The following is a 17244-nucleotide window of genomic DNA, read 5'->3' as shown; positions in this document are numbered from 1 at the left end:
TTATGACTTTTGGAATAAAGGGACTGTTAATTTAAACACGTGCGCCATGTATATATATATATATATATATATATATATATATATGTATGTATATCCCCTTGATGTCTGAATATATTACAATTATATAAAAAAATTAATTGTATATGTGCTTTTGCTTTAAAGCTGATGCGAAATTAAGAGATTGTTAATTTGTCTTTTGCACATAGAATAGATATAAATTTAGGTATGATGCCATTTAGCGACAACAGGTGGTAAAATGGTAAAAAAAAGAAAAAAGAAAAAAAAGAAGATAATAATAATTAAAGCTGCAAGCAGCTGTGATCGGGCCCTCGCTCTCCCGCGCCACCTCGGGGGGCCAGCAGCAAACATCAATGAAATGGTTATGTGAAAACTCAGAGTAAGTTAACCCTGATGTGGTGTGACGTTTCATCTTCCTTCTCCAAAAACATCCCTATGGGGAGGGGTTTTTGAAAATTTCAAGGGGGCGCTATAGAGGCATTTTGCCCCCCTCATGGGCGACGCCCCTATCAGATGTAAGAGCTCGCCATTCTTGACCTGTGTATTAATTTTCATGAGGATATGAGGTCGCTGAAGCCATCAAGAAGCCAAATGTATTTGGTGGCGAGGGAGGTGCCATAGCGGCCACGACCCTTGATATAGAGAAAAGCTTTGAATAACTTTTGATCAGCATGGTCTCTGGATGATCTGTAAAAAATTTGAAGTCGATTGGATGAAATCCCTAGGACTAGTTCGTTAAAATACAACATGTGGGAATCACGCCAAAATGACAAGTCAGAATCAAAATGGCTCAGATATATTTTCTGCATTGAACGTGTGTGGACAGCTGCAGTCATGCAGACACTCACGTGGCTCCATTCATAGTAGAACTGAGGGTCTGCCTCAGCACCCAGCAGTAAATGGGGGGGCTGGAAGGAAAGCTTACTGTCTTCGTACTGCCAACATCTATTGAAGCTGATAGAAAGAAGATGCTGCTGGGTCCAGAGTGAATATTGAATTCCACGTTAAAACTAACTTCAACAAGGTGTGGCTGCTGTGGCTGGCTTGACCGCAGTGTTTTGGACTGGACTGGAGTGTGTATCAAGAGTTTGGAGAACGTGCAGTTGGCACACATTCTGCACGGTCACAAAAATGGGCTGCCCACAGATGTCCGCATAGGGGTTATGCATACCCTTGTGGACATGGGTGCTTGATGAAATTTACGTCATGGGGACCAAAGCTGACCCTCGCAGACACGTGGATGCAGGAACTATGAATTGGCTCTATTGTTACACGGTCCATGTACCATTTGTTCATTTGAATTTCAATTAAGAACGAAAAACAATAAAATGGAAAAATGATTTGTTATTTATTATTTGTTTTTCAATGTCCAACAAAAAATGCTGTCACCATTGGAGCACTAACGAACCAGTGACATCATTGGCCTTGTGAAGACCTCCCCAGAGGTTAAATACCTGGGTGCTTCCACACCAGTTTGTGAGACTAGTTCCAGCCTAGTCACACAAGCATGAACTGATGAAGCCTCTTGGATAAGAGGTGAAACGTCTTCTAAGACAAACCATACCAGTTGCGTTCGATTCAATTGCCTTGAGATGGGTTTATCTAGAACTTGCCGTCACTGGAGACAGAGAAGGTGAAGCTCAATCTGGGGCGCTTCTGCGTGAACCTGCTTTGTACTTTTATGATTCTGACGCACTTTAAATGGAGGACCACACAGATGTTTTGCTCCATAAGAGGGGAAACCACGCCACCAAATAAAAGAAAAAGATCAGATAAGCGAGGACGGGACAAAACGCGAGTGAATATCGGCGTTGCTTATTCCAGGTGGAAAAAACTCCTGTGGAAGAACACTCTGGAGACGCATATATTATAATTGTACCAACCTATATTTGCCGCACTGTGCCGTGACTATCACATAAAACGTGTTATTTTAGCATTACTGTGCTAATGTTTGCTTGTGTTACCAAAACAATTAGAGATAAAACATCCGCCAGGACATGTGGAAAAGATGACGCAGTTATTCGGCAAACCACCGTTTATTACTGAACAGTACAGGCTACTGTTGGCCGTAACTACACCAAAACAACCAACAAACAAGAAATTAGCTGTAACTCCAACTGTGCACTCCTGCTCTCTCCTCCAGCTCGCTCATACACACACCAGCACGTGCACTCACACAGCTCTCATCCCCGTCACACTCGCACCTCGCCCCCCTACTTATACTCATTCAATCCCAAACATGCCATTAACTCACAGAACATTGACATTAAAACAGAACATTTACTGCAGGGTCACTACAATATCGTAACATGGTTTAAATTCCTCAATAAATATTCACCCCATTGCTAGATAGGTCTACTCCTGAAAAACTTGAAAAACTCGTGGATGATGCCATCTCTGTCTGCGCAAGGCTTTCTGTCCTACAAGGCCACCGTCACTTACCCGACGGGAGGGGTGAGTGAGTGAGCCCTGCAATCTAGAATTTGATGTCACAACCGCTGATGTCACTGTTACTCACCATTCCCCACCCAAAGTCTATGTTTGGAGTATGAAGCTTTCGCCCCCTGTAGACTTGAAAGCTAGCTTTAAGAAGTTTGTATTGTGCTTCTTCACAGAGAACAGCAGCTGTGCTCAGCTTGAATTCAGTCAGCTACAATGGATCCCAGTGGTGACAAGTTTACACAGCGGGGAAAAAGTATCAAAACACCCAAAGAAAATTCTTAAAGCAAACCCCTACTGTAGCATAATCCACTCCTCCACTGTCAACCAATACACTCAGTACAATCCAAACACTAATTGTTCTGCCCAAATACATTGGTTTCATGTGTTGCTGTCTCACTCCTCAAAGCTCCACCGGAGGCAGGCTATTTAGTCCCATTTTAACACAAATACTGTATGTGAACTACTGAAGGATAGCAAAGAAATCAGAATAGTAATAATAAAATGGCTTTTATGTGGTAACATAACAACCTCCAGTAGATAATTTTGTATGTTACATACAACAACAGGAAAGAGAAAAATGTTGATTAGCAACAGCATGACAAGTGAGGCAGCAGTCATTGAGTTGGTTGTTGTGCATGATATAATAAAACCCGCTGCTACGTTTTTGTCCTATTTCAGTGTAATATTTAATATTTGGATAGATATTGATGGCTTATTGAGCACAGACACCAGTGATGCTGATAATATCCAAGCTGTTCTGTTGGCAGCTTTACAGCATAGACAGCAAGGACAGCAGTGTGTACTGTCACTGTGAACGGAACCTTTAACCCTGCGAGTCGGAGGGAGTTGTGCAAATTTCCAGGAAAGCCCAATCAGTCTTTTTTCAGCATTGGCAGTATAAAAACAAAATCAGGGAGGGCGGAAAATTGCTGCCTACCTACTTTTGTTTATACAGAATGTGCCTTTTTCGGGGCAATGGGGGGCATGAGCAAGTAATAAAACGTGTAGCTCAGCGTGTGATGTAAACAGTGACATGGGAAGGAAGCCGCGGCTAGTCAGGTGGCGCTAGTCAGGCGGCGAGTCTCTCGCAAATCAGCCCGTTCTTTACTGTACCCGTCATCTGACGGTTAATGGCCTCTTCGTTTGCGAGGGCAAGGAGGGCGCACCATTCCTTGTCTCCTCAGTTGCTCATCTTTACGGTGTCTGTTAGGTATGTGTTTCCCTCTTGCTACTAGCTGCTCGCTAATTCCTGCTATCAGCTATTTCCTGTTTATCCACTGCGAGTGGCTTGCACGTGTGGCATCATCAACAGCCCCTCCCGTTGCGGAAGGCCGCCTCAGTCTGTTAAAACTGAAAGGGTTCCGCCAATATGACAACCCTACGAGGCGGAAAATTGGGCGCCTCGGATCAACTCGCCTTTTCGCCTCTGTGTATAAACGCTCGCACCTGGCCGGCAAATCGGCCCAACATTCGTGGAAAATCTGGCAGTGTAAAAGGGGCTATTGACTGCTCTCAGTTCACTTATCTATACTGGTATGTTAATGTTAACGGCTGTTGGTGTCTCTGACAGCGGATCCAGACAGTGAGTGCCATCGATGCTGATGAGCCGTCAACGGGACACAAGTTTTTCTTCAGCCTGGCTCCTGAGGGGACCCACCGCAGCAACTTCACTGTCCGAGACAATGGAGGTAGGCAACACATGACCAGATACATGCTCACTGATTACTGCCTTTTGATATAAGTGCCTAAAATGAATGATATAATTGACATGGAACAGGGGCTTGTTTGTGCAGGTGGCCTCCTGGAGTCTTGTTGTCACCCGTTAAGTCAATTGACTAACGGCCCTGACACACCAAACCAACATTAAAGAACTAACAGTGACAAAAGCTGACACGCCTCACGTCCCTTGTGTCAGAGTGGTACAACACATTCTCACTTCAGCCTCATCACATATCGATGATTGGTCATGGACTTTTAATGTCAAGATATGACGTGCAAGGTACCCTGCGTGTGTTGGTTGTTGACATTCTTAAGATAAGATAAGATAGTACTTTATTAATCCCTTGGGAGGTTTACCTCAGGGAAATTGAGGTTCCAGCAGGGGCACAGCACCATTAGTACAGTAAAAGCACACAGATTCAAATATAAAAAGCAAGTTCAAGTATAAGAATATAATATAAATATAATAATAAAAAGGTAATATCTTCCCCATCTTCCCCATCCCCTCTCCTCCTGCTACCCCTCCCCCTCCCGCAGAGTTGTACAGTTTGATGGCTCGAGGGACGAAGGAGTCTTTGAGTCTGTTAGTTTTGCTCCTGGGGAGCAGCTCTTTAGTCTTTTGAGGTGTTGAGCTGCAGATGGTTCTTTTGACTCCAGGCAACAAAGTCATTTACCAGACTCCTGTACTCTCTAATCCTCTCTATCATCCCTAATACACCCCATGATGGCTGTGTCATCGGCGAACGTCTGGATGTGACACAACTCCAAGCTGTAGCAGAAGTCTGAGGTGTACAGGGTGAAGAGAAGAGGGGCCAGCACTGTCCCCTGAGGTGCTCCTGTGCTGCTGACCACAGTATCAGACGTGATGTCCTTCAGCCTGACATACTGTGGTCTATCAATTAGGTAGTCAGAGATCCAGGACACCAGGCAGGGGTCCACTTGCATCCTCATCAGTTTGTCCTGGAGCACAAGGGGCTGGATGGTGTTAAAGGCACTTGAGAAGTCCAGAAAAAGGACCCTCACTGTGCCACTTCACTTCACTTTGTCCTGTGGCCTGTGATGGTACTAATACTATTCCAGACCTCTCTCATGCGACTCTCACTCAGCTTCTTTTCCACCCTCCTCCTGTAGATGTCCTTTGCCTCCTTCAGACATTTTTTCATCTCCCGCTGTGCTGATTTTATTGCCGCCCTGTCCTTGCTCCTGAAAGCCACCTTCTTCCTGTTAAGGACATGTAACCTGCCTCAGCTCTAACTGCTAATGGTAAAAGACTGGGAGATACAGATATTTATTTCATCAGTGCATCAATTACCTTGTGGACCAGTAGTCAGAAGTTTAGATCGCTACAGGAGAAAGGGTGCATTAGCAAAATGCATTGAGTGACTGAGTAAAGAACCTCACACACGTCAAAGGTAAGTTTTTTTAGTGTGTTGTATTGTACTGAATGAAAATGAAGTTGTAGAAAAATAAATAAAAAAACAATTTTAACTTTTCAGCTCTTCAGACATGAGACATCAACCACAGTTCTCAATAAATCAGTCTTTTTTAAAATAAATCACAGTCTCTGTATAAATCCCAGTCTCTGTCTTTTGGGTTGGCTCGCCACGACCACTGAGGTCCTGTTCTACCTCTACAGACACAGGAAGAATCCCCAGTAGAAGAAGATGTCTCGCGGATCCACACAGGAATCCATACAAGGGAAAGGAAAAGAAAAAGAAAAGACCCGGCCAGAGGCTCACAGTTCACATACACACACACACTCCGGGCACAGGGCACAATACACGGCTCTCATCAGTCCAGGTTCCGGTTCTCCTCAGCTTCTGTTGCAAAACACATGGTCCGCTCATCTACCCCTGGCAAAAAGGGAAAGGCTCCGCTCTCTGCTCTGACGATAAAAGTGACTTAGACTTGGAATATCTGGCTCTCTCAGACAAAAATCGGCATAGTCTGCAGCAGGAGGCTAGCACACCGCTGCCACGGAGACGATCCGGCAGAGAGAGAAAAAACGGAAGCACCCAGGCATGTATGCCCTGGTGGCGTCTGATTGGTTACACTATCACGTGAACTCCTCATATCACCTGAATCTTTTACACTTTGAGAAAGGCACTTTCGCCACACTTGAAATGAAATAAAATACTCCTTTTAAAACAGATAAATGAACTTGTGTGTGTTGATCTTTTTAATCTATTTATTAACATATTTACGATTTTTAACCATAAATCCTATTTATTCATTTTATGCAAGATTGTCATTTATCTGTCACATGAAAAAAAAATATGAATTTATTAATTTATTGGTCTAATTAATTAACTGGTGGACTGGACTGTTAATAAGGCCTGGTAACCTGGGTTACAGACAGCTTTGACCTCTTGAGTCACCCAGGGTTTATTGTTCGAGTAACAGCATACAGTCTTAGCAGGGGTGACCACGTCCAAACAGAAATTTAAATAATCCATCAGACAGTGTGTCTGCCCCTCTATGTCCTCACCAAGTGATTTCAGCAGCACATCCCAGTCCGTGGCTTCAAAGCAGTCTCTCAGGGCGTCCTCCACTTCAGGCCACCACCTCCTGATAGAGCGTGTTGTAGTAGACTGCCTTTGTACCAAGGGAGTGTACTGTGGCTGTAGGTGGACCAGGTTATGATTAGACTTCCCAAGTGGGGGGAGGCTCTGTATGCATCCTTCACATTGGTATACAGTAGATCAATTGTCTTGTTGTTCCTCGTGGGACAGTCCACAGCCTGGTGGAAGGCAGCCAAAGTGGAGTCAACGGTAGCATGATTGTAATCCCCAGAGATGATAATGAACGCCTCAGGGTGCTGTGTCTGCAGCCTTGCTGTCACTGTGTGGATCTTCTCACAGGCAGTGGCTACATCGGTGCTTGCAGGGATGTAAACACAGAGTACGATCATGTGACTGAGCTCCCTTGGCAAGTAATATGGCCGTAGGCTAATAGCTAGCAGTTCCAAATCCACAACATAAGACCTTTTTCACAGTGACATGTCCTGGGCTACACCAGCAGCTGTTAATATATATGATGAGCCCTCCACCTCTGAGTTTTCCACAAGCGTTTGCATCTCTGTCAGCTCTCACTGCAGTGGGTTAGCCACGTCTCTGTGAAGATGTACAAGTTGCTCTCTCGGTAAATCCGCTGGTTGTTCAGTGCAGATAGCTCGTCGAACTTGTTTAGCAGTGAGCTAACATTCCCCATTATTATATTGGGGATCGATGGTTTAAAACGCCTCCGATTGTCCGCTAGCTTAGCCTTTAGCTTAGCGCCTGCCTTGTAGCCTCTGTATCTCCTCCTCAGTTCTGCTGGTATATGGTGTTGTATTCCGTCTTGTGCTGTTGTCTTTAAGCCCAGTAATTCCTCTCTTGAATAAACAAGATGACTGGCTCCCGGTAGTGTTTGAAAGTTAGAAATATCCATGGCATATAAAGGGAAAAAAAAGGAATAAACAACTTGGTGCTGTAGAGCAACTGGAGAGGCTGCCGCCTCCTATAGCGCCATCTTGCCATCTTGGATGCCATGTTTATTGTTTACTGTTTATTAAAATAGGATCCCCATTAGCTGACGCCAAGGCAAGCTGACGTTAACAAGCTGTTTTCTGTCTTCTGTTCTCACAGAAAATGAACAGTTTGCATACAGTCTCTTTCAAAATAAGTGCACTAAGTCAGTACAACACTGCAAATTGACATTTGTTTTTTTTTCTGTAACAACAACAAATGCACGTGGTTACATTTAGTCAACATGGACACATGGTTGGGTTTAGGAAAAAAGAACAGACCTTTTTCAACGCTGTCTGACACTGGAAGTCACTAACCAAGCAAGTGATTTCGTCAGTGATTAGCTCCGCTGTCTCAACGCCAATTTCACAAGCTGAATCAACTGAAAACTAACAGTGCGGGACACACCTCAAAGACGAGGTGGTCCGACAATGATCAATGGCTGACTGTTGGCTTGGTGTGTCAGGGCCTTTAGAAACAGCCGGTTACATTTTGACAAAGCCAGTCTTTATTCGGAGCTAAGCTGGAGGGCTGTTGGCTGTAGTTTCATGTTCAGTAGACAGACACAAGAGCGGCATCAATCGTCTCATCTAGGTCTCTGCAAAAAAGTGACCAAATGTATTTCCTAAACGTTGAATTACTCCTTTAATCTTTTGATTCTCTCGTAGAAGATTCAGGGTGAATAAATGACTAAGAGCTACAACACAATATTTTTTGAATAAATAACTAAAATCTTGTCAGTATTACTATCATAACTTCATATGTTTGTAGCCATAAAGCTCATAATCTGGTTCAATTACGATGATCATCTTAAATTGCGCTGTCTATCTGACAGACACTCCACATTTACGTGTGGGCTGTTTGTTCCTAAAGTAATGAAATAGACTTTTTTTTTTAAATCAAGAAATTATATTTATAGTCACTCTGTAGTGCCCATTGCAATGGCCTTTTTTCTAATTGAAAGTAAGGGAGAAAATCCTGTTTAGTCCAATGTGGGTCACATCCCTCCATCATGCCATGTAAAAAGAGAAATCAATTAATGAGGGTGTGGAGACTACTTCATTCTTCCCAATCACAACTGTCAGTGGCAAGGTATTACATATGGTCTCTGGTAGTAACCCAGTATTCATAGAACCATAACTACAGACTTAACTCTTGACTGGGGTTGTAATTTGAAACAAGATTTGAAAGTATTTAATCTGAGATTTGAAGGTGACCCTTTTACTCATCATTATTAAGAAATAACTTTTTTTTCCTGCAGTGTAATTGGTAGTGGTTGCCTGTTGTCAAGCAGTTTTTAGTTTTGATATTGTAAAACTATTTGTACTGAGAAAAGTATAGATAGATTTTGTGTCACCCAGCCTTGCCTCACAGTTGCTTTGCCTGAAGATGTAGAACAGATTAGTCCCCATGCTTTGTCTCCTTAGTGAGATACAACAAATGACTTCTGACTTGTACAACCCACATTTTTCTTTCCAACCTGGTAATAAAGTGTTTTTTATTCACACGCTGCTGTTTGACAAAGTGTCAGACACACTGTGCACTGCATGCGTGCTACAATGATACTTTCTCCTTCTCAGATAACACTGCTGGCATCCTGACACGTCGAGCCAGCTACAGCCTCCTTCACCAGAGCGTCTACCTGGTTCCCGTGGTGATTACTGACGGCGACTATCCCATGCAGAGCAGCACCGGCACTCTCACTGTGAGGGTGTGCACCTGTGACCGTGAAGGCAACATGGAGCTGTGCAACGCTGAGGCTCTGAGCAGCTCTCCTGGTCTCAGCACTGGAGCTCTCATCGCCATCCTCCTGTGTGCCATCATACTGCTGAGTGAGTACAGAAAAATACAGTATGTAATACACACTCTACAGGGCTGTTTTTGTATGGTAATATGATGTTGAAATAACATAGATTTATGTTAAAAAATGTAGAAATATCCATTCAGTCAATTTTCTGGAGCTGTCAGTCATGTTGCGGTTATCCTCTAGAGATGCAACAACTCTATCTCTTCTGAATCTGATTCATACACCTGTACTCATGGTATCTACCAGTACAGCGCACCAATGCTTTCACCAGTGCTCTCTATTTACAAAATTAAATGTTTATGCCTCCCTGTATGGATCACACTGGAATCAATTTAATCAAAAATTAATTTTAACATGAGGTCAGAAATGGCAACCTGCTATGACTGAATGAATGAATTAAATGATACATATGCCCTAACTTTTATCATCAAACTGTGGAGTGGTTATGTCATGACTGATTTGCTTAACAAAGACAGTATCAGTACAGATTCTGATGAGGTGTATCAGATTGATTCAGATCTGATTTGCATCTTCCTCAGCAGATAGGGACTGCACAGTTGTCTCAGAAAAAAAATGATGTGATGATGGTATTATGTCAAATCTTTATGCCATTTTGAATATTTTTTGAAAGAAAAAAAAATCCCCTTTTATGAGCCACAGCTAAAAATAAAACCAAAGCTGGTATGTGTGCCTTCATGGCTTTAGTAAATGCCAGTAACATATAGCAGTGTAATATCATGCTGATTTTATGCCTCCACACCAGCGATAGCCGTGGCCAGTGAAAGCCGTAGCCGGAGACATTATGTTTTCCGGGTTGTCTGTCCGTCCAAACATTCATTTGGACTTAATGATGAACTGGATAGATTCTGGTGGCCAAAGGTCAAGATCAATGTGACCTTGCATCTGTCTCATTCTCATGAATGTGATATCTCCAGATATCTTAAAATTTGACACAAACGTCCACTTGGACTAATTCTAATAAACTAATTAGAAAATGGAGGCCAAAGGTGAATTGGTGACACTAATCTTGGGTGTCCACCTTGTAACTGTGCTGTCTGTTTTCACAGATATGGATTATACTGCAATTGCAACTTGACGGGTTCGCGGAGGTAACCGCGAAGCAGTTATTCTAGTTGGGTTTTTTTTTCATAGCTTAAAATATCTATGCGAAATGCAAAATATATGAAAAGACATTGCAAAATACAGATTAAATACAAAGACAACAGAATCTTAACACAAGCTTTCAAAAGCATGCATACACCATACATGGAATAATAAAATAAGCAATTCTAAATAAAAAAAATTACAAATAAAACACACTTGAGCTTCACAAGCATATTTTCCTTCCTTCCTTCCTTCCTTCCTTAGGAATGCTGTTTAAGTCCACTAATCCACACAGCTCAATTTTATCTGTCTGTTCCTTTTCAAATGCAAAAGTAGTGGCTGCCACAATTTTTTGTCATTGAGAATATGTCTGATCCTCTCCAAACGCAAAGTATCTATCACAGTCTGCTTTTACGTAGTTTGTGAGATGTCCACAAATATAATTTAAAATGGTACTTCTTGGTGAGAAATTCAAGCCCAAGCCATATGTTTGAAGAACTGCAGAGCTGAGCCTTTGTTGTGAAGTGATAACTGGTCCAAATCAGCAGTATTTTTTCTATTCAGATCCATAAATCAGACAGACAAAAGTCAAGGTTTTTCTGCTCTGCAGCCATTAAAGTCCTGCCCCCCTCTACACAGAGAGAGCTACTCACCAGCTGGTACACTATACATAATGTACATAAGGTAATACACAATGCTACAAAACAAAATCACAATGTCCAGCATCAATTTTTAGGTGTCATTTTACAGAAAAGAATATAGTGATAGGCTGATTTTTAAAAATGTTAAAGGAACAATGAACATTTATAAAGACACTGAAATTCTAAAGCAGCTGCATGCACGTCAAGGGTACGGGTGGGGAGACAGTTGAAGTGGTTGTAGATTTTTGTGACCATCCATCGGACACTGTGCAGAGTGTGAGGTGTCAGAGATGCATATTGCAAATTTTGTATCATTCCCCATGTCCGCTATGTGGTGCTAGAGAAAACACTAATCATACTTAATGTTATTTGCATATCATGTGCAGACCACATCTTGTAAATTTCATGTAAATTGTATGATCTATAACACAAAAGGTTGACTTCCTGTTGTCAATAGGTGGTGCTATGACTCAGTATGGGCATGTAGATGTCTTCAGGCCTGGAGTCTTATGCAGTTTGTAAAATTTGGGGTAGACTGGATTAAGTGAAGTTAGGTTACAACAGCTTTCTGTGTCATGGTAAAGCATGCATATTACCCCATACTGACCACAGCCCCATCACTGCAGAACTGTTTAATTTCTCCAGTTCTGAAGGGTGTGTGCCAATTCTGTGAGTTTCGAGCCCCAAGCCCCTCAAAAATGCAATTGTGCAGCAAAATAATAATCCCTACAAAAGCAATAGGTTCCCCACATTTTTAGTGCTAGGGACTGTTGGGCCCCGTCCTCCTCGGGCCTTAATGGCAGGAAATGTATTGTGACGGAAATGAAATGAAATGTAGGTGCATACAACATGTAGCATGTATAATGATCACACCTCTATCTCCCTAATGCAGTACTTCCATTTGTACAGCATTGTACACACAAGTTGTTTGACGATGTGCTTTCTCATTTTGTTCTATGGAAAACAATGTTGGTTCAGAGCTCCACTCTGCTGCTGCTCGTCAGAATCAAACTTCACATGGAAATGAATGCATCTGATCTGCCACCACACCCCCACTTATCCGCTTATTCATGCAGTGGTCACAGTCCAGTGGGCTGCTGGGAAAATGAATACATATTTATGCTTCTGAAAGTGCAGTCATTGCAGACTTAGTGGACGCACACCAGGGAAACACTAGAAATTGGGGGTGCTGAGAGAAAGTCTGTGGAATGATATCATACTAAACGCTGCCCCACATTATGTTTTGTTTTGTTTTGTTTTGCATTATATTGAATGATCAGCATACTTTAGTGATTAGTTATCAACAATGTTTTACACCCATTTTAGAATATTTTACAGACAGCAAACCTGAACACCAACATATTGAGTGTCAAAACATCCATAGCAACTACAAAGGCATAATGCATTTATAATGCTTTATGACTACACTAATACACTCACATAATGCTTACTGATGCATTATATCAGCATTATAGATACATTAATAAATGATAAGTGTCTTATGGATGCTTTTGACTAGTTATAAACTAGAGGTTGACTGATGGGGCTTATAATGCATTATGAATATCTATACTCACCTATACACACATCAGCAATCAACTGTAATAAGGACTCATAAAATGCTATAATAGTCTATACAGTATCATAAATTCTCATTATATGTGTTAAGTGAAGATACATACAGGCAGATAGGTACATAGTGATGCATCTGTAATAAAGCATGGTTGTGTTTCGCATGGATGGTTATTTCTGTTGCACGACGTGCTCATGTTACTTTTGCTGTTGATAGCCTACGCTGCTGTTAAATGGATGTGAAGCACAGATTGCAAAACAATGGAGGAAAAGGTACAAGAAAAGAGCCAGAGAAAAAAAGAGGAGACACGCTTAAGAAAATGACAGAAATTGCCAGGAGTGTGGGATCATTACAAGTTAGAAAGGAAAGGAAAAAGTCAGTGTGTATTGGAGCCTAAATGCACAAAACGAGTAGAGCAGACATATTAACTTGGATAGCAGTAAGTAGGGTCAGCAGGTGGAAGGCACCCCTTGACCACAGTGAATGAGTCTACACTAGCCAGTCACAGGAACTTAAAGTATTATATTTATGAAGGCCAGGTACTGAATATATTTTAAAAATTAAGTATATTCTTAAGTGGCAGAGTCATACTTTGGACAGCTTTATGCAGAGGGTTCCACCATGTTCAAATGAGCAAGCAGCTGAGTTTACAGACAGCAGATTCATCATTTGATCTGTCACAACTGTTAAAGTGCACACTGCAGACAAATGTTTTAGCAATGAAAGCAATAAAAATGTTCAATTGTCAAGAGTAAACAAATGTGTTGCTTATCTCTCTCACTTTTATTATTTTCTCTTTTATATATTATCATTGCCCTAAATAAAGCTAAAGTAATTTAATGAAAACACGCAGTATTTCTTTTCTGATTACTCGATTAATAGCCAGAATAATTGATAGAATACTTGATTACTAAAAGAATCGATAGCTGCAGCCCTAGCAGTATACAACACTGTGATAAAATATAACACCATAGTATACAATACTATGCAATACAATACTGTGATAAAATACAGTACCAGAGGATACAGTATCATGTCACACTGTGACACAAAACAATATCATAGTATTCAATACTATACAATACAACACAGCAATACAATATATTGTAGTATACTGTACTATACAACAATGTGATACAATACGCTACCGTAGGTTACTTTATCATTCAATACAACATTTTGATACAGTATATCACAGTACAATACACTAGATCGTGTCAAATTTGACAACATAAACATTCTAAATGGGTCGCTTTGTATTTTCTTTTGGAGTGTTTAGTAATGCTGTAGCTGCCCTAGTAACAGAATAACAAAGGAAAGGCCTATGCTGATACAACATGATGTGATATAATATTCAATATGATACACTACAGCACCCAATTTAATGAGATATACATACAATTCAACTCGATACAATAGTGTAATTCAATACAATATGCTACAATATGATACCTTAGAATATGACACAACACTACAGCATATAATTCAATACGATACGACTTGATGCAATACAACACTGTACAATATGATCATGTGTAATAAGGTATGATACAAATTGACAAGATCACCACACTGACATGTGGGTGTCAGCCCACCCCCCAAAACTGGGGTTTATTATTACTAATATGATCTCCATCGACAGTTCCAAAATGGAAGTTTTGATTTAAAGAAACAGATGTAGATATATAATAACCAGCAGTTCCAAAATGAACTTGGGGCAAACTACTTTGTGAAGTGCTGCACATGTTCAGCTACAATGGTTCTTTAAGTGCTCTCAACTGGAATGATCACTACAGAGAAATTACAGCAAAGATTGCAGACAGGTCCACCATTCCCATCGTTTTAAGTTGCTGTATTTTTGTAACTGTGCACAAAAATATACAAACTTTTCAACTTATGTTCTCACAATAGAAAATACATTTTAGGTGTAATCATGATCAAAGAACAATGTCTCTAAGGAAATGTGTGATCATGTAAGTATAACTCATACAAAGACAGGAAATATATTCAGACATGCATCTCAACTAAAAATGAAGAGCAAATGGTGAAGCTAGTTCTGGTTTCTATTTAAGATCAACATTTATTTAAAAAAAAAAAAAGACAGCCTGAAGCTGTAGTATTTTAGTAGTACTGATAGGCATGTATTTATCACCTTTACCATTACATCATTTTCTTGCTGGTCCTCTCTGCCTCTGATCATCTGTCTTCCACTAGACATCTTTGGCTTTCTCTACCCCATACATACTGTGCAGTAACTGCCTGCTTTATCTGTACAAATCTTCCTCCTTTAGTATTTCTCTATCTACCTTAACTCTTTCTCTCAGAATCTCATATACTCTCATTCACAGCACAGCTCACACTCTCCTGCTCCTTTGCAGACATTTCATGATGTGATTTGCAGTGCTACTGTGTATGCATTATCGGTTATTTCCGTTCCCTGACCTTAACTCCGCCTCTGCTCTCTCTTGTATCCACTGTGCTCTGACTTGATTTAAATTCAAACTGGCCTGCATGTGCTTAGCCAATCAAATGTTCTGCATGATTATTTATGGCTGAGCCCTCTCTGAAATCAAAGGCTGCTGTCCTTTCTGTCTGCCTGTAACAGGCCTGTGCAGCCCTATCTGTACTCATAAGATAGTACTCAGCTTAATGCTTAGATTTGGGAATCTGGTGACATCTTTGAGAAAAAAAATCTGACAATTCAAGAAACACGAGCAGTCATACAATCAGACTGGTTATAAACAAATCCCCAGGTTAGCCAGACTATAGAAAACTACTGCTACCAGTAACAATATTACCCAAATTGTTTTTGTTTGTCAGAATCAGAATCAGAATCAGAATCGGTTTAATTGCCAAGTAGGTTTTCCAAGGATTTTGGCTTGGTGTATTGGTGCATAACGAAGAATATAAAATATATAAAAAATATAGAGTAATTAGAAGCATACGTATAAAAAGGAAATACTATAAACAATTAAATATAAAATCTGAATGCAAATAACAATAATAATAGAATATAAAAAGTAGAAAAAATATGTACACTGTAAACATGAATAGGGTTGTGTGCAAATAACAGTTGTGCAAAGTACAGATGTGCAAAATCAACAGAATGTAGTGTATGACAGGTGAATGACCAAGATGATGAAGAGATGCCTGACTGTGTGTTACAGGGGGGGTGGGGGGCAGAGTAGGTCTCTGGTCTTGTTGATGCGGCCAGCTGCAGATGGAAAGAAACTGTTTTTGTGACGCGAAGTTTTGGTCCTGATGGACCGCAGCCTCCTGCCAGAAGGGAGAGTCTGAAAGAGTTTGTGTCCAGGGTGGGAGGGATCAGCCACAATCTTTCCTGCACGCCTCAGAGTCCTGGAGGCGTACAGGTCCTGGAGGGAGGGCAGATTGCAGCCAATCACCTTCTCGGCGGAGCAAATGATACGCTGCTGTCTGCTTTTGTCCTTGGCAGTGGCAGCAGTGTACCAGATGGTGATGGAGGAGGTGAGGATGGACTCAATGATGGCAGAGTAGAAGTGCACCATCACTGTCTTTGGCAGGTTGAACTTCTTCAGCTGCCGCAGGAAGTACATCCTCTGATGTGCTTTCTTTATAAGGGAGCTGATGTTCAGCTCCCACTTGAGGTCCTGGGTGATGGTGGTCCCCAGGAAGCCGAATGACTCCACAGTGTCGACTGGGGAGTCATACAGGGTGATGGGGGTGGGCGGGGCTGGGTTCTTCCTGAAGTCTACAACCATCTCGACTGTCTTGAAAGCGTTGAGCTCCAGGTTGTTCAGCCTGAACCAGGTCACCAGCTGGTCAATCTCCCACCGGTAGGCAGACTCATCCCCGTCAGAAATGAGTCCATTGAGGGTGGTGTCGTCCGCAAACTTCAGGAGCTTGACGGACTGATGACTGGAGGTGCAGCTGTTGGTGTACAGGGAGAAGAGCAGAGGAGAAAGAACACAGCCTTGGGGGGATCCAGTGTTGATAGTCCGGGTGTCAGAAGCATGTCTCCCCAGCTTCACGTGCTGCCTCCTGTCAGACAGGAAGTCAGTGATCCACCTGCAGGTGGAGTGAGGCACACTCAGCTGGGAGAGCTTGTCCTGTAACAGGGCCGGGATGATTGTATTGAAAGCAGAGCTGAAGTCCACAAACAGGATCCTGGCGTAGGTTCCCGGGAAGTCCATATGCTGGAGGGTGAAGTGGAGGGCCATGTTGACAGCGTTGTCTACAGACCTGCTGATTCTGTAGGCGAACTGCAGGGGGTCCAGGAGAGGGTCGGTGATGGCCTTGAGGTGTGACAGCTTGAGGTTTGTAGTTTGTAATCTCAATCAATCAATCAATCAATTTTATTTATAAAGCCCAATATCACAAATCACAATTTGCCTCACAGGGCTTTACAGCATACGACATCCCTCTGTCCTTATGACCCTTGCAGCGGATAAGGAA

General features: G+C 41.8%; 1 protein-coding gene across 2 annotated transcripts in view; it reads left to right on the top strand.

Annotated features, from left to right (window-relative positions):
- Positions 1-17244, top strand: part of LOC126408965 (cadherin-6-like) — a 331509-nt gene that overhangs the window by 296346 nt on the left and 17919 nt on the right. The window contains exons 10-11 of one of the 2 annotated variants that reach the window (XM_050074787.1): positions 4031-4148; positions 9266-9517. In XM_050074787.1, coding sequence (XP_049930744.1) covers positions 4031-4148; positions 9266-9517 — 370 coding nt within the window. Of the gene's footprint in view, positions 1-4030; positions 4149-5815; positions 6263-9265; positions 9518-17244 lie in introns of those variants that run through there. The other variant, XM_050074788.1, reaches the window with a different exon arrangement.

This window comes from Epinephelus moara, chromosome 21, assembly GCF_006386435.1.
Source record: "Epinephelus moara isolate mb chromosome 21, YSFRI_EMoa_1.0, whole genome shotgun sequence".
Taxonomy (NCBI): Eukaryota; Metazoa; Chordata; class Actinopteri; order Perciformes; family Serranidae; genus Epinephelus; species Epinephelus moara.
Note: the sequence above shows the minus strand (reverse complement) of the source record. Positions and strands in the feature narration are given on the sequence as shown.